Raw genomic sequence first — 19,154 nt, 5'->3', positions numbered from 1 at the left:
ACACCGGGCAACAATGTTTTAGTAGGTCATAATAACTTTCCATTAAAATAGGTCGTTCGTATGAACGTGAATGTAAGAAACACATTTTAAAACAAACGGTGACGTTATTATGGCCCAGCTTCTGCGAGGCGAGCTTATGAGGAGAGAATGGGCAAATCTTATTTTAGGCAGGATACCCAGCACTGAAGAAACGTGGCATGTAGGTGGGGCATACCATTACTAGGGGAGGGGAGCTTACACATTGGGACTTTTTGCAGCGATACAAACGCGCGTTTTACAGTCACGAGGCTGTATCGCAACGGTATCGCTGCTTTTAGTACTGCGTATGTGTTTTGCCACTGTTTCACTGTTTCGATGCTGAATCGTGTTTGCCTGCAATAACTCGCAAAGTAAAAGGGCCCTTTAGCCTTATGGTATTGAGTCGGATGTTACCTCCATCGAGCGCCACGCTATCGCGAAGAGCAGCAGCTCGTTCCACGCGCTCTTGATGAGCAGCACCTGGTCCTCCATCTCCAGCTGCCCGAAGTGCGGGATGTCGCGCGCCCACACCACCAGCGCCGCGATTTGTTTGTTACCTGGAACCAACCGCACAATACGGTTAAAACATATCTACACTTATAAAGAGGAATCATTTTTGATTGTCTGTATTGAATATAGGTTACGATACTAATGGGCCGATTTGAAAAATTCTATAAAAGATAACATTCGAGCCTGCCCGATCCAGTAACAAATATTTTTCTAAAAATAAGGCTTCGTTCGTATTTATTTAGCTATATTTTGACATAGGTATTATCTGTATGGGGTCTTGTAAAACGGTTGGTGAAAATCGACTCAAATATAAAAGATTTCCAATTTCTCAACGTCAAAAACTTATTGTTTTTTATTTTCTCAAAAATTAAAACATACGTATATCGCAATGCAAACGATGAAAGTTCAAATGGATCGTAAATTCTTTTCGCGCAACAACCTAAGCGCTTTATATTTATTGAGATTGGCCCCAAAGGGTTAACACATAAAACACCTAGAAAAGGATATAAACCTGTTTTACAGGGGTACAAGACTTTATGACGCTGCTCTAGTTGGTACAGCAAGTTCTATTTACTTAATTTTTGTCACCGTTTCATTCAACTTTAATATTAACTTCCATTTTAAACGCACCATCAAATCGTTTACGATTAAACAAAAAGCATAAAGGTAATTAATCAAGTTTTAATGATGCATGAAGTCAATAAAACATCAATCAACACAATAATTTATTCACATATTGTTGATTGAGTATGAGCACATTGTAAAAGGTAATCTAATCCAACACATAAGTAGGACCTAAGAGAGGAATAAAAATAATCTTTTGATTCTATTTAATGAAGCATAAAAATCTGTAAGTATTTACATTATCTTGGGTGATTATAAACGGAATCCATGTTAATTAAAACTTGTTCGATTAATAATTTACACAGGGATACTGCAGAAATAACGTCGTCCCGGGCGAGGATAAAGCTGCAGAAAACAATTTCAAGCCGAGCAATAAATATTAATTATCACTTTCCCCTCCGGTCATTGTAAAATTCTAAGAACGAGATTGAGATAAGGATATTTTTTCTCCTTTGTGTTTGTGTTATCATCCCAAACGCAACCACACAAAGGGTTGGCATTTATCTCGTTTTGTTCACTCTTACTCGACTTTTATTAGAAAATCGTTTTACGGACGCATACCATAGTTTGAACAGAAGGCTAACTTTTATTGGTAACAACAAATACTTTTATGATGTCTGACTAATACTCAAACATTCCATGATGTAAAGTTAAAGAATTTTGTATAGATAAAACACAAAAAGTACGCATTTTTGTGGAACGACGACATTACAAACCAGTTTCGCGTTATATAGGTACGCTATATAATTATGTACATAATACATATCTGCGTTCCTTCGCTTTTTGTAGTGTGTGGAATTTATTTACGCCGCGTAATAGAGCCACACCAATAAAACATAGGGACAAGTTGCAGCCTGGACAGCGACAGAGGTCGCGCTAGTAATTGAATCAATCATAGCAATAAAAATAAACTAGTAAATCGATTACTTACGTCGCGAATGATATTCGTTTCAAATCGATTAAAAATAAGTGAATGATCGTGGAATCTTTAAGATTAGACTGTTTCACACCTATTCGTGGTCTATCTATACTAGAAATAACAAGGAAACCTGTTTTTACATTAAAATATGGACAATAATAAATATGCCGGTAGATGACGTGCATTGGGCACGTGAAGTTTTAAAAGACTTGCTTGTTTGCTAAATAAACAGACTATTTATATTGCAATAACATCTAGAGCCAAATGTTTTATACCTAGAGCGTAAAGTACAGTCACTATTTGTGTATGAAAAGTACGGAATTTTTGGTCGCAAAGATCATAGAATTAGAATATGGCTCAGCTCGACACCAACTCACAATTTCGTCCTTCGTTGTCCTGTTGTATCACGACAATACCTTTTATCGTAATGTTTGTCGTACTCGTATCGTACTTGCCACGTCATTCATATATCACTTTGTTTTTCGTGACCATTTCGCATTTAAAACAGCGTTGTTATTTATTTAAGTTATTTGAAGAAATAAACGATTACTAATGTACATTGGACTCATTAATCTGCTTAATCAAATTACACCAGTATAATTAAACGTTTTGCAATTGCAATAAAATCCACGACATCATTATGATTAGTGCTCATTGATTTATGACCTATCACTTTATTTCCTAATCTACCTACTTGTTTGTATTTTCATCATGACACCAACCCATGATGTTTCTAGTCAATTTTGCAATAAAATTCATGACTTCTTTATAATTAGTACACATTATGCCTTACATACTATAATTCATAATATACTTGCTTGTACTTTCATCATGACACCACCCCATGACGTTGCAATAAAATCCACGACATCATTATAATTAGTGATCATTATTACTTACTTTATTTCGTAATCTATTTATTTGTATTTCATCATGACAGACCACCTATGACGTTGCTAGTCAATTCTGCAGCGTGAAATAGCATCTTTATAATTTATTGAAATTACTGAATCTCTCGTCACGTACCCGTTAGAATCGATTAATTAAGGGTGCGATACCGAACCGATAGGCATCTTGTCCGAGTATTAGGAATATTTAAGCCCGGAGAACCCTAATTTACATTTGGTTTAAGCTTCATCTCCTAAAGGGATAAAATAAAGGTTTTTTTCGGATTTGTTATTGTTAGCGTGAGTAACCTAAACGTTAATATAACATACAGGGTGGAAACGTTAAGTGATCTCACTCGATTATTTCTAAACTATACAGGATATCGAAAAACTGGTTACTGATCCTGAAAGTGCTTCACGAGCTCTTTCAAACGGCATCAGTAGTAGTTTACAGAATTAACTGGATCTATCCGAAAATTCAATGTTTTCAGCCTCCATACTAAATGTATTCCAGCCACACAATATTAGAAGTGTTAAATGTTTTTAAAAAGTAATAAACACTTATGGAAAACATTGGTTTCAGACTTTATTTGCTAAAATATTATCAAGATATGAGTGCCATGACTGTGGCAGTACTAAATGTATGGAAGCTGGAAACATTGAATTTTCGGATAGCTCCACTTTATTTTGTAACTTATTATTGGTACCGTTGGATAGAACTCGTGAAGCACTTTCAGGATCAATAACCAGTTTTTGGATATCTTGTATAGTTTAGAAATAATCGAGTGAGATCACTTATCGTTTCCACCCTGTATAATCGTTTTTCTGTTGATGAATGTGCATGATTGTATAAATTTTAGGGTTCGGCCAAACCAACGCGTGCAGCCTGTGTGCGCGATGGCGATCCTACTGATTTCCACTGATCACCATCGTCATCGCGCACGCAGGCTGCACTGCACGCGTTGGTTTGGTCAAACCTTTAGTGGTCGAATAAAGAGTTTTACTTTCTTTCTAACATTTAAACACTGACCTATTTGACAAAGGCTAGAGTCATAGTAAGATTTTAAAAGCTCACCTATAAGGCTAGAGTTACAGTACGATTCTAACGCTCACCTATTTGACAAAGGCTAGAGACGGGAGCGCGGAACTTGGGGGGCACGTTGCTGTCGGGCCCGACCCGCAGGAACTGGCACTCCTCGCTGGTGTCCGCCACCAGCGACTCCATCTCCAGCAGCCGCTCGATCGACAGCTCCTGTAACAAGATACGGAGATACAGGACTTGGTACTGGTAAGTGCGGAAGGGCTTTATTTATTTGGCATCTTTCATTTGCGTGTTAGTTAGAGGGATAGACTTCCCTCCCTAAACTTTAAACTCCATTGTCAAAGAGACCGCGGTGGTATACCGTCTAGATACGTCGCAAAGGTAACAAAGGCACTCTTCAGAACGTATTTTTTCATCCTTCTATATTTGAGAAATGTCGACGCGGTTCTCAAGATTTCCTCCTGGAAACTTAACCATCAATGGCAGAAATTTAGGCCTGGTTCAAACACAGCGATAATCCCACGCTAACCGCGAAGTTTCTTGGTGGTTCTCATTGGCGAGGCACCGAGGCAATAATTTTTGCCAGGTTTGATACAAATATTTTAACAACTGCTCAGAAACCGCGCGGTTATCCGTTCTGAACCAAGCCTTATTGACGGTTAAACTAGACCAGACGGAACGTACAATACGAAAACAGTGTTATTGCCTACCTTGGATTACCGAGTTCCATTTGATTTCAAACAGTGCAGTAGTGGTGTAAATTTTTATCTAAGACAAGAAACAATTTATTATTATCTATCTATACCTACCTATTACGATGTTTTAGCTAGTCGGTGCGATGCCGACTAATGTCACCTTTCGTAAATAGCTAATAAATAAGTTAGTAATTGGTGCGTCTGAAAAGTATTTGTTTTAAAGTTAACTAGGTCGAAAATACAGTTGAAAAATAAAAAGACAAATCGACAAGAAACCCGATATGTACTTAGATTTAAGATGTTTGCACTATAACGACCCAATAAATATTGTTTAATTGACTGCACCAAATATAAATATTACCTACAATGATGCATTATGGCTTCTTGCCATTTTATGATATTTATGAGGTACAATTTACAATTTGAAAAATGTAACCTATTCATCTTTTCACTTGAAAGCAAAGGACATTGTCAGAAACCGCCTAAAAAACCGCCCAAAAACATTAACCCATCATAATTATTTTCTATTTTTTTTAATACATTAAGCACCCTTTCATTCTAATGGACACTTAAGCATTGAAAAATTAAATAAATAAGTCTTTTAACGTTTATTCTACAGGNAAATGAACGTATAAAATGAGTTTATTTTTAAAAGTATAGGTACAGGGTGGAAACGATAAGTGATTTCACTTGATTTTTAATTATACAAGATATCGAGAAACTGTTTAATGTTCCTGTAAGTGCTTCATGAGCTCTTTAAAACAATAACAATAAATAGGTCAAAGAATAAACTGGATCTATGCGAAAATTCAATGTTTCCGAATTTCATACTAAATGTATGCCGTCAGCCATACCTACCATATTAGAAGTGTTAATTTTTGAAATTTAAATTTTTAATTGAGTAATATACACCACTAAATTTTAATCACCGAAAAAAAAAATTCTGGGTAATGAGTTATTGATACTGATCCCATTTGTGCAAAAAAAAGAGTAAAATAAAGTGACTCAAAATATCCTCCTAAAATTGGTAATTTATTGACACACGCGTCGCTAGCACTATTTAAGTACGATAATGTAACACTTATTAGAATTAAAAATGGTCTAAGTTAGCTAAGTATGTAATAATAACACTGGAAGCGTGGTCGAGGCGTGAGCGAGACAGACAGATCGATGCAACGTGCGAGCGCGTACGACTACTCTAGCAAGCAGCGGAGTGACCCAGCTGTAACGCGTAAAATACGGACTAACGAAAATTTAATAAAAAAATTAACTTCATGAAAACCATTTCTTTTTCTTTTGCTTTCAATATTCCACACGTTTCTACATAATCTGTTAAAATTTTTTCGGTGATAAAAATTTAGTGGTGTATAATAATCAAACAACAAACTCGTAAATTGCATTCTTATTTAAATTGTTTACGGAAAACATGATTTTAGGTTTAACTTGCTACAATATCATCAAGAGATACTAATTAATAAATACTAAATAAACAGATAAAGGGGACGGCATTAAGGCACTTAGAATTCTCAGAAACCATTGATTTCGTGTTTGTTTGTAACAGACTGTATTAAATGTATGAAAGCTGGAAATATAGGTTTTTGAATAGATTCAGTTTGTTCTTTTAAACATATCATTCATTGATGCCGTTTGCTAGGTCTCATGAAGCACTTTTTCAGTAAGTAACCATTTGTTCGACATCTTGTATACCTACTATAAGAAATATTCGAGTGAGATCACTTATCGATTATTTTCGTCATCCTTATTTGTATTAAATTTAATTAAAATACACTAAGGCTGAGATGCACCACCTAACTTTGACCCTAACTGACAATAACCGGTGTTTTATGTTAGACAAATTTTTGACATCCAAAATTTTGATGTCAATGTTAAAGCAAGACGGTGCAACACGGCCTAACAAATGTATCGTAGACAGTACTTTTTATTTTCTTTATAAATCTTTCTTTTCTTTGTAAAGCTATCTACAAGCTTTTATTTTCTTTGACATCTGGAGTTGTAAAATCTTGCAACTTAAAATTTACTTACTTCCCGTTTTCCCATTGAGCTGAAATTTTGCATAAAAGTGGAATGCCGAGTTGTATTTCTAAAACTTGTTCTATTATTTTATACTATTTGGCTGCGACTCGGCGTGACGACAATACAAAACATTTTTCGCGAATCGGTGTTCATACATTCACACAATACATTAGACGCCATGTTGTCATAAACGACATATTATAAAATCGCTGTGATTTAATATTCTTAATCATTAATTTTATGGCAAGTGTCCATCAGGAATCATTGTTCTTACACACAGAATCGTATTATTTCGCTTTCGGGTAGTAATATGTCAAAATTGTTGGTTCTTTAGGCGAACAATGTATGGAGAACGAACATTGTCCTTTTATTTTTGTTTATAAACCACTCTTCAGATCCTTAATCCATTGTGATTTATAGACTTTATTTCTTTCTTGTTATAAATAACATTAAGTTTTTTATACTCAACAATTTGCTACATAGGTATGTTTGGATCAATAAAAGGAACGGTATAGTTAGAAACAATAAAACACTAATTAATTCCGGGGGGTTATTTAGCTATTCTCTCAGTTCAAACAACGGGACATTTAATAAAAGACAAGGCAAATAAGTGTCTTTGATACGCAATAAGGGCACCCGTATACATATTAAATTACGCAATTTTCTAGTTAGGTAACAAAATATAATGCTTCTGCTAAATGAACCTGCAATTTGTATGATAGCTTCACTGGGTTTTATAAACCGGTAATAACTAGACCTATTAGATTAATATAGGTACATTTATTATCTGGCTATGAATAATTCGATACAGCACAACTTTTATGGAAATTATTGTTATTGTTCAGAAATCGACTTAAGCCCGTATTCACAAACGATGCTTGCTTAAAGTGAAGCGTTGAATAGAGTTATTTTAATTATTATTTATTTAGAGCTCTGTCGTGCGTCACCCTGTGCGTCCACGCGCACTGTGAGACCTCATAGTAATGTTTGTTAATACTAATACGGGCATTAGTCATGTAACAACAATCTTAGCAAAAGTTTTCATAGCGGCAATTTACTGTTTAATACTCCATTTTACACTATTTTACTAATATGAGTAAATATCGCACGCATGGAACGGTCACGTCACGTCCGATATAAGGCCGCAAATCGTTCTATCGCGACATTCGTGATATTTTATGTAAATTTTTTAAGCTACGGCAAATCAATCAAAACCAGGTAGGTACTTACTAAAGTTTCCAAAATCTGGCGTTATGTCGACTGTACAACTTTACCACGAATATCCTCGTGAATATTCGCCGATATAGAGTTTTGAATTGGATTTAAATGAATTTAACGGGACAGTTCGCATACCTCGTCCGAAATTCCTTTGCAGCCAAGTTCAACTGGATAAGTGTGCGCGTAGCCTATGTACCCAGTTACCTTCAAGGTCGTAGCCAGGGCGACGTGGTCCTGAACGCCCTTTCAGCCCTTTGTAGGCGCCCTCAAAGGGAAACCGTATCAGCAGCTACACACAACAATACAACATAAGTCTTATTCAACCGAAAATACTTAAAAATAACGTGTAAACGTGTTTTTGTATCGATATTCTCCGATAAAGCTTGTTATTGTATGCCCTTTGTACATTTAGGTATGTTACACACATGGTTCTTGAATGTGTTTTATAAACTTATTGTTGTATTGCTAATGAACACCTCACAGTCTGTTAGGTACTATCGATTAGCATGAGGCAAGTCTTAATTAAACTATAATACCTAACATCTAAATTGGTTTAAAACAAATCGCCGAGTAATATTGATGTTTGGTGTAAACAGCAAAGCGCGTGCGCGTTTAAAATTGTATTTTATTCGGCAAAATAAGAGATATTGTAATTTCACTCTCTGTGAATCACAAATTCCACCCATTATTGTCAACAAACTTTAAATTTTAAAAACTCCGCAGCGAATAGTAGTGGGCAAAACAAAAACACAGCTATTACGCAACACCTAGCTAGATAGTACCAGATTCGAGGCGTGACTGTAATGTGATTCGCCATGTTTTTCTGCAAACAACAAAGCTACATAGGTACTTTTCGATATCTTCTCCAAATATAAATTACGCAGCGTCATCAAGCCGCGGAAAACGAGTAAAACGACACAAGATCGATGGGATAGTCGGGCCATAAACAAAGAAATCTGTGGCGAGTCACCGGTCAAGTTATTTTTATTGCAGTCGTTTTAATTAATCGGACCGCGAGTCTTTTATTTCTAACGACCGTACGCGACCGTATCCCTGCGATTTTGTTGCATAAAAACACCACGCGATTCCTGTGTAGTCAAGTTATTTATGTTATTGTTATAAACCTTAACTAGGTAAGTAACATTGCAATACTCATTATTATACTATGGTTATAATAAGGTAATATAGATTGTTTAATTAAACTACTTTAAGAGAAGAGGCTCTACGGCTTTTTGCTAGGATACAACATGCGTTTAACGCAATTAAAATACGCGTGCACTTATGCGCACGCTCACGCACGAATATCGAAAATAACATATGTACACGGCAATGCAGGAGTGCGGACGAAATGGCTTATGGCACACCATAAATTTTACCAGCACTTCTGCTCCTGCTATGCCCTTGCCCATACCACGATTTGACAGTTTATGTGTAGTGCGTAAACTCTTAAGACTTCTTTTAAATTATGAGTAACATGTAATAACTGAATAAAACACAATAAATACACGATTAATAATCTCGTATATGGTAAAATCACACCAAAAACTTTTAATAAACTTGTCTGAACCAGAAAGTAGTTTTTCTCTTGTCTAACGCGAAGAAATAATCAGGTGAGCAATTAATTTTAAAACAAGTGAAGGCGTGCTGAAACCTAGTAACGCATTAATTAAGTCATAGGTGAAACGAGCAAAGTGGAATATTTACGCTAATTAATTTCCAAGTCGTTTTTGCGATGTTTTCATTGAAGTGAGTACTGTATTTGACGCACGAGTTAATTGCGTGTCATTCAAACGATAGCAAATTGACTCTGGTAATATTTATCGAATCAAATATCAACGTATCATCAAAGGTGCCTTCAATAAAAATAATGTCGTATCTGTTTACGCTCGTTTATTCCTAATTGAAGAATTTTTTCTACTCTCATTTGTTTCCTTCAATAAGTAAGTACCTACCGTTAATGTGAAATTTTCATTCATTGTGTTTTGTGAATTCGACTCTTAACTTTAACAGGTGCACTGGTGCAGTCACCAGCACATCAGGCCACATATTTTATTATTATTTTAATAGCAAAATTAACAAATTACTCGCATATTATAGTGATTGTGTGGAACAAAACCACTTCTTGTAATTACAAAGTGAGAGACAGACGTAGGTGGATCCTTCAAAAGGTTGGTAAACATCTTCGTGTTTTATATTCAAATATTGCCTAAATAAACAGTCGAAATAAATAATGAACATCTAATTCTGTCTTCAAATCATCGTGGCTGATGAACAATCCCAATTTCTGATAAGCAATCTTCAGAAGCGTGACTACGCTCGCTTTAATTATGCCGATCGGGCTAATTAGCTAATTTCACAGCCCATTGCCCAGCGGTGGGACAGCGGGGGCTCATTACATTTTATTATGATCAAAGATAAACATATCCAAGTAAAAGTGTTACTAAGAAACGTAATTCACAAAACAGTTTATTGCTGAAAATAACTCTCAAGGGCGCCTCCAAGCGCTAAATTGTGGGTTGTTGGAATACAAGTGTGGTGGCACATCAACGTTGAGATAACCTTTACAGACATACCATATGACCCCAGGTGGCCTGCTCTTTATATCTTGCGCCACTGCGCATTTCATGAGGCCTTCAATACACATTAAGCACTTTGAGCTGAAGTACAGTTACGAGCAAAAGTGACAGTAGAATAATTTAGGTCGACACAAAATTCATGATATTTTGGATGTGTACAGCTAATCAAGCAAACGTGGCGCTGCAGACACGGTACACAAAAGGCAGATTTTCAATGCTACAGGAAGATTAGTTAGATTAGAGAATAACATTATTCACATACATTTGAAACAAAAGCTGGGAAGAGGGGGATACATTTTCTTTGACAGAAATACACATAACTTCCTCACGAAAAAGCTCACCTTATACAAAAGCTGAAATTAGCAATCTCCAGACATTCAGCCTATTGCCACCTGTACCACAAATTTTATACGTCTGCATCAATACTTCTTTGTCGATTGAGCTCACCTGCACAGTACTGCTTGGGTCTTCTGTCCTAGCCATGACGTCCTGCCATAGCTGCCATTCCTCTCGCTTTCTCTCACGCGTCATATTACGCGCTTCTGCTAGACAATCCCGGTATAGTTGAGTCCAAGCCTTTTTGCGAAAGAAAATAAACCTAATAATAATATTTGTTTAGATAAACTTGTCTGGACTGTTATTACTTGACTTTTGACATTAGGTTATTTATTTTGCATTGTTTGTTTGACATACTTAATTGAAAAAATTAAAGCTGTCCCTCCGTAACTCTTCACTTACGCTGCACCAAGACCCTTCAGAAAAGTGAGACCAAGGCCACCTGACCGTTCTATTCAGGTTCGTATCACCTATACAGATCACCTGTGAGAATTCTGTCTCTCTACCGCTAGCGTTCCTCCTGCCCTGTCTCACACTTCACATGCCACAGCTACACATCAGGCTACGTCAGTCATTTGTTTTCTAACTAGGGCTGTGCTCACCTGTACAAAACTGCTCGAATGAGCATCCTCTCTCTAGCTGCCCGCTGCCGCTTCTCCTGCACGATCTCCCACTTCACATGCCACATCTACACATCAGGCTACGTCAGTCATTTGTTCTCTAACTAGGCCTGTGCTCACCTATACAAAACTGTTCGGATGAGCATCCTCTCTCTAGCTGCCCGCTGCCGCTTCTCCTGCACTATCTGCCACTTCACATGCCACATCTACACATCAGGCTACGTCAGTCATTTGTTTTCTAACTAGGGCTGTGCTCACCTGTACAAAACTGCTCGAATGAGCATCCTCTCTCTAGCTGCCCGCTGCCGCTTCTCCTGCACTATCTGCCACTTCACATGCCACATCTACACATCAGGCTACGTCAGTCATTTGTTTTCTAACTAGGGCTGTGCTCACCTGTACAAAACTGCTCGAATGAGCATCCTCTCTCTAGCTGCCCGCTGCCGCTTCTCCTGCACTATCTGCCACTTCACATGCCACATCTACACATCAGGCTACGTCAGTCATTTGTTTTCTAACTAGGGCTGTGCTCACCTGTACAAAACTGCTCGAATGAGCATCTTCTCTCTAGCTGCCCGCTGCCGCTTCTCCTGCACTATCTGCCACTTCACATGCCACATCTACACATCAGGCTACGTCAATCATTTGTTCTCTAACTAGGGCTGAGCTCACCTGTACAAAACTGCTCGAATGAGCATCCTCTCTCTAGCTGCCCGCTGCCGCTTCTCCTGCACTATCTCCCACTTCACATGCCACATCTACACATCAGGCTACGTCAGTCATTTGTTCTCTAACTAGGGCTGAGCTCACCTGTACAGAACTGCTCGGGTGAGCATTCCTCTGTCCCCCTAACAGCCCGCTGCCGCTCCTTCTGCACTGTCTCGCACTTTAAGCCACACCCTGAGTCTGGCTACGTCAATAATTTGTTCCCTAACTAGCGAAGTGCTCACCTGTACAGAACTGCTCGGGTGAGCATCCTCTGTCCCCCTAACCGCCCGCTGCCGCTCCTTCTGCACTGTATCGCACTTTAAGCCACACCCTGAGTCTGGCTACGTCAATCATTTGTTCCCTAACTAGAGATGTGCTCACCTGTACAGAACTGCTCGGGTGAGCATCCTCTGTCCCCCTAGCTGCCCGCTGCCGCTCCTCCTGCACTGTCTCGCACTTTAAGCCACACCCTGAGTCTGGCTACGTCAATAATTTGTTCCCTAACTAGCGATGTGCTCACCTGTACAGAACTGCTCGGGTGAGCATCCTCTGTCCCCCTAGCTGCCCGCTGCCGCTCCTCCTGCACTGCCTCGCGCTTCATGCCGCACGCCAGACATTTCTGATATCGACAGTACTGGCATCTATTCCTCTGTCGCTTGTCGATGATGCAATTCCGTTCTTCGCGACACGCGTATGTGAGGTCCTTCCGTACTGTCCTCTTGAAGAACCCTTTGCAGCCTTCGCAACTAGAAAGAAATATTTTTTGTTTAGTGATGGATTCATCAAAACTCAACAGACATTATGTAAATTTTAAAATAAGTCACTTCAGATTTATGACAAGAGAAAAGTATCGAAAATGTTTGATAATTTCTTTGGAGGCGTTAAATGCCGTCTAAAAAAAACCATCTCGAAAATGTATAATTAATTATTAATTTATACCTCGTGCCTAGCAAATGAAGTCGATTGCAATAAAAAATATTTATTAGTTGTAATCCAAAAGTATATATGCCTCTCATAATAATTATTCATGTAATAAAATTCACAAAATTCATAAATTATATTCTGCATAAGCAGGCAACGTGGTGGCTCTATATGCTAAATGTCAAAAACATAAAAAGGTATCTATAATGACTATAAAACAATGCCGGCATTGTGTCTGAAATAATTTACACTGGGTTTTAATAGCGTAGACACTGCCCGTGCCGCACCAAGTGTGGTGACTAACATATGGCATTATCTCAACGTGAAATCTCGTGGGATATAAGCGGTCAATGTCAATGGTCAAGTAAGCTTAACAATGAGACATTAAATAGCCTCTTAAAGCAAAGGAAATTATAGTCTGTAACACGAAGCACCACATTATGACTTATGATGAGATCATTATTACACCTTGAATGCGATCGTTTATATAAATCAATCCAGTTTTTTTGTTACTTTCAAAAGGAGTCATCATTCGTATTATTAGAGATGCAATTGGGGTCAGTTTTTGCCGGGGTCAAGTAGTGCCGTTAACGCCGTGACACGAAAGAAGTATTATTTCGCTTCCATCATTTTGTAAGACGTGATTACATAAGACCCTTTTCTGCTAGCCCTTTTCCACCTTCATGAAACCAGACGTTTAGCGTGCCAGCCCTATCGCGTTGTGACACCTGCCTACACAGAACGTTTTCCTAACTCTATTCTGTTGCGAATAGCTAGATATTGAAACTCGATACCTGCCGATGTTATTCCGAGAACGAAAGTTCCATTTGAAACTTTCCACCACCCTTCTGCTAATAACGAGATTGCAGTCAAATAAAAATAAACTTTCGTCTTCATCTTTAAAACAATAATAACACGTCACCAACAGCTCGATGTCATCAAAACAACGAAACAAAAAATATTTTCTCATCTAATCTTCTTTTTCGCAACCATAAAATTGATTTGTATATCATCAGTGTGTTTGAAGAGACCTATTAGTGCTTGTCTATCTATAATGACTGACTTTATGTTGTGGTCAGCCAGTTGCCGATGGCAACCCCTATTATCTGTGATTAATTATTAATGCAAGTTAATAGAAACCAGTTACCTATATCACGTTTCCTGTAGTTTGATAAGTATAGGTTTTAATACTTCAAACTAGTTATAATTATAATGATACTGAGGAACCATCATAAAGACATGCATAGAAAGTGCGGTGGAAAGGTGCACCTTTACAGAAGAAAAGGTATCTTAGTAAAATTATTAAATAAACACACACTACTGCCCCCGGCTTCGCTAAATTTCTGTCCGACAGTAATCTTACGCATACCACAGTTAAAAGTATTTTTTTCTTTAAAAAAAAATCTAACCAAAATTACATAAATAATTTTCATATCCATAACGGCCATCCATAAAAAGAATTGCAACAAAAATTCTGCAAATCCCAACCTATTTCTAGATACCAATATTAATCGGAATTTTAATACAGCTTATTAATGTAACAAGTGAACATACAGCGCTTCTTTCGCATAATAAATAATAAAGTATCAGATCCTCTTCTACCCTGGATGGAATTTAATACAAGCCTCTCTATTAATAACAGCTTCTAAGTTCACTAATCTCAATCAGATTATTAAGAGATTATTAAAACAAGTATTATATTTCACACACGTCACTCTTCATTACCAATGTGTAATTGGTGCCTAGATGCACTAAACATTGATTAATCATTATTGATATTGTACTTGCATAAAAGTTAATTATGTAAATGAAAATGAATGTTTTAGTGTTCTAAAAAACTTAGTTAAGAGACAAAGGTATGCAAATGACGGACATTAGTTTTATTTCCAAGTAGAATTCAAACCAATAGTTTCTGTACAAATACAGTATTCTGGGGGCAACTATTTAATCCAGGAATGATTTGATTGTTTGTTTGTATTGAATAGGCTCCGAAACTACTGGACCGATTCGAAGTCTTTCACAGTTACAATCCTACATTATTACTGAAGAAAGAATATAGGCGAGGTACGAAGTTCGCCGAGTGAAGGACTGAATTAGTACCTATGATTAACGACTAGCGAAAATAATGTATCGCGTGAAAGTAAATAAGAAAATGCGAGTGATAAGGGACAACGGTCTCTAGACAATAATCACACTTGTCACTCGTTGGAGTGAGAGGCAGAGGTATAATTAGTCTCCAAGCAGATGGATGAGGGTTAGGCTTTAATTATCAAGTAGGCGTTGAAGTATACTGCCGTCTGATACATTACAATACATAAGTAACTTTATGACATAGACGGAATACTGAGAAATGAAGAAGAGTATATTATCAAAGTTTGCTTATCATTTATTTAAGAGCGTTGTCACATTTTTCATGCAGAAATCGAGAATTTGGCAGATTTCGAAATGATTTTAGTCATATAATTTATTGTTATAGCATCTTTTGACTTATATCATCGTAATTATCATACGTTTTTACGGAATGTCTATTGACAAAATCTCGTTCAAATTGGATTTTTGCCTACGAAAACAGCGAATTTCGAAAGCCCGATTTCCAGGTAACTCGCGAAGGCACAACTTTGAACTAATATTACAACAAATTTATTTCTAAGTAAGAAGATAGAATGTATTCATTAGAATAAGCATACCCTGAAGAAGAAAGTGTATTGAGAAAATTTTGATGTTTAATTCATTAAAATGCAAACCCATCAACTTATTACTTTACTCAATTTAAAGATTAAAAACTTGTCGCGGGATTTACTAGTGTAAAAAATACATTAATTACGTAACTTGATTTTGCTAAAAGTCTGATCTGAGAAAAAAATCAAATAGGTAAATTATACATTATTTCTTTATAATTATGTATGATGTACTGTCTTAGGTACGATACAACTACGGATTAAGATCGTTTAGTCGACGCAGCGTTGAAATTGTACAGATAAATGCAGTTTGCGCACTCACTACGCGACGTCAAGCAATAAAAACCTAAAATTCGAACGCCAACTTTTTGCTACAACGCTCTTAAGCCACTCAGGGTGAAGTTAAGATTTGAGACTTATTAAAGCATTATTTAATGAACTAACGGCCGCCCGCGACTTCGTACGCGTGGATCTCGTTTTACTCCCTTCATCTATCCTACGCGGTTTAGATTTTTTCATATAAATGTTTTTTCCCGCTAACTCCCGTTCCCGTGGGAATTTTGCAATATCCTGTTGTAACTAAGCTTTAAGTTTACTAAGGTACCTGCATGCCAAATTTCAAGCATCTAACTTAAGCGGTTTAGATTTTTCATACAAAAGGATTTTCCCACTAATTCCCGTTCCCGTGGCAATTCCTAAGTATACTATAACCTGCCCAGGAGTATGAAGAATAATTGTACCAAGTTTCGTTAAAATCCGTCGAGTAGTTTTTGTTTCTATAAGGAACAGACAGACAGACAAAAATGTGACTGATTGCATTTTTGGCATCAGTATCGATCTAATCGCCCCCTGATAGTTATTTTGAAAATATATTTCATGTACAGAATTGACCTCTCTACAGATTTATTATAAGTAGATATAGATTAATGTATGAAACACTATTAATTTAGTAGCAATTTGTGCAGATTAGATTAGATTATTCGTAAGTGTGAATTTTCTAACGCCTCTACATCACGCATTGTATCGCGTGAGCTACAATATTCGAGCTTAAAGTTAGAAGTGTCTGACTGATGTTCTGGCACAACCGATTCACATAACACGCAAGCCTATCTCCATTCTTATAAACTACCTCCCTGCATGATAAATCTTTTTTACGGGAACCTCTCGTTCCCACCGCTGCAACTCCTGTGTAGCTAGGATCTACAGCTTGAACGCCTTTAAAAATTCACCCAGAGAACCGAATATAGTCAAGTCAAGGGTACAGTGACTACAGTGAAGGCGGATCACTCTCGAACTCGATATCATTCACGGAAATGAAAACCGAATGTTTTTTTTTTTTCATTTCTTTTTTCAATCTTCATCAATATTCAAAATTTTACAGCTTTTCATAATGTAAGGTATTTGCTTTGTGGTAGAGCCATACTACAGAGTTTAATTTATTAGTTCAACAGTTTGTTAATTTCTCAAGTCTGGGAAAATCGTTACTTTTCCTGAAAGAAATTCACTTATTTTTCTACTGAAAAGTATAGTTTGAATGAATCACTCTTCATTTGAATGTTAGTGTAAGTATATTTCAGTTAGTGCCTACACCTTTGCCTATTTTGATAGTCACGATAAATAACATCAATAACCCTAACAAATGAGTGAATATTTTCCCTTTGCGAGACCATCCTTTGTTGGAACTGGCGCCACTCATCCATCTTGCTAATGTTGTCTAATGTGTTCCTGTCAATCCGTATGAATGTGTCTTTCACGTCATTATTATTCGGTAAAACAATATCGCTATCTGATACGATAAAGGAGAATGAGCGGTAAACAAAGGTGTCTCGGGTCACGACATGATGGTGACGCTTGAGGCAACAGGCTAATGTCACACTACGTTGCTATTTGATATAAGGGATAAACTATGCTACTTGTATACTATGATTTGTGTACGGCATCTCAACTTTAAAGATACTTGAGTCAATCAGCTAATTCACACGGCTACCCGCAGGGGTGTAGAAAAATTACATGCTATGAAGCTGAAGCGAAGGCGATCACTTTTAAAAATTAATTTTGAATTGAAGTCTAAAAATAAAAAGGTTCATAAGTGGCTCTCTACACGTTTCCTTATCTTTTGGGTCCTACTACCAGGTGCTGTGCGGCATATGACAAGTGCAAGAAGAAGGTACCGAAACTCAAATCGCTTGAGGAACTTTTTTACCCTATACAATTTGTGTGCATTCGCGTGCGAATACAAATTCTATAGCTTCGAAAATACGTGTCCTCGGCCTTAGTCCTCATCGTGATTTATGAGGGCCGCCTCACTCATTCGGCGCCCGTCCGAGTAGCACCTACCTACACGTTTCAGACGCGTTTCAGCCGTGAAATGTGTCCTTATAATATTACGAAGGTAAATAGAAAAGTCCCTTTCTGAAACGTAATATCGCCGCCGAGGCGTAAGCTATGATGATATCTTTCGTGAAATCAAAGTAGGTACTTTGAGTAGGAATTTATTAACATTTAAGCCTTAGGAAAATCTTTTAGGGCTGTGTTTATGATAAGCTAGCCAGAGCCCGCGGCGTAAATTGCACGAATTTTGATTAGTAATATAAAAAATATTACTAACCTGGGAAGTACCTAAGTTTCCTGGCAAATCACGTAATAGAATGTTGCTTTTTATAATGCATCTGGTCTAGTGGTTCGGTCCGCCAGCTGCGAGTTTGAATCCCGCTGGGGGCAAAGTTTGTGTGATGAGTACGGGCATTTATACACGTTGATGGACGTTTATAGTTCTCATTGTTTGTCTCTATTTATGTAGCTCAACAAATTGTAGAGACTACATAACTTGGTGTTATTATTTAAAAAATCTATTCAATTATTTTGTTATTACTGAAAAATATACCTGAAATATAGCAATGTAATGGTTACAAAGCAACAAAGTAAAGAAAATCAATTGGACCGGACAAACTTGAATTCCAAGCAAAACATAAAGAACTGAGTAAGCAATTTGCTTATCTCTCGCTACTATAGATATGTAAACTTATCAAAGGATTCCAACCCATTGGCTACGTCATACACTTACTAAGACCATAAATAAATGATCGCCAAGTCTGAGTGTTTTGCAAGCGTTCGCTTTATTTTTATTTCCATGCAGGTAGATTTGCTAAATCTGGATACCTATAACAACACATTTCCTCAACATACCTTCCTATGTAGTTCAGAAGATCCATAAATTAGTGGATCACATTTACAGAAATAACGACGACGTAGTAAGACCGGTTTACTATATTTATTTCAAAACAAACTCAGTAGATGAATGTAATTCGTTATGCTAATTTAATAAATGATTTCTTTTTTTACATCGTTAGTCGTTACACTTTAATTAT

General features: G+C 37.1%; 1 protein-coding gene across 7 annotated transcripts in view; it reads right to left on the bottom strand.

Moving 5' to 3' along the window:
• USP (RXR type hormone receptor) overlaps window positions 1-19,154 on the bottom strand; it is a 51,992-nt gene that overhangs the window by 7,233 nt on the left and 25,605 nt on the right. For 5 of the 7 annotated variants that reach the window (XM_028321282.1, XM_028321057.1, XM_028321129.1 and 2 more), the window contains 4 exons: window positions 12,708-12,933; window positions 10,971-11,099; window positions 4,072-4,210; window positions 433-575 (listed from right to left, as the gene is read on the bottom strand). In XM_028321282.1, the coding sequence (XP_028177083.1) occupies window positions 433-575; window positions 4,072-4,210; window positions 10,971-11,099; window positions 12,708-12,933 (637 nt within the window). The remainder of the gene's footprint in view (window positions 1-432; window positions 576-4,071; window positions 4,211-10,970; window positions 11,100-12,707; window positions 12,934-19,154) is intronic. The other 2 variants (XM_028321437.1, XM_028321210.1) reach the window with 1 other exon arrangement.

This window comes from Ostrinia furnacalis, unplaced genomic scaffold (assembly GCF_004193835.3).
Source record: "Ostrinia furnacalis isolate ACB-3 unplaced genomic scaffold, ASM419383v2 OfSCF0069, whole genome shotgun sequence".
Classification (NCBI taxonomy): domain Eukaryota; kingdom Metazoa; phylum Arthropoda; class Insecta; order Lepidoptera; family Crambidae; genus Ostrinia; species Ostrinia furnacalis.
This window is presented reverse-complemented; position numbering and strand designations above follow the sequence as displayed.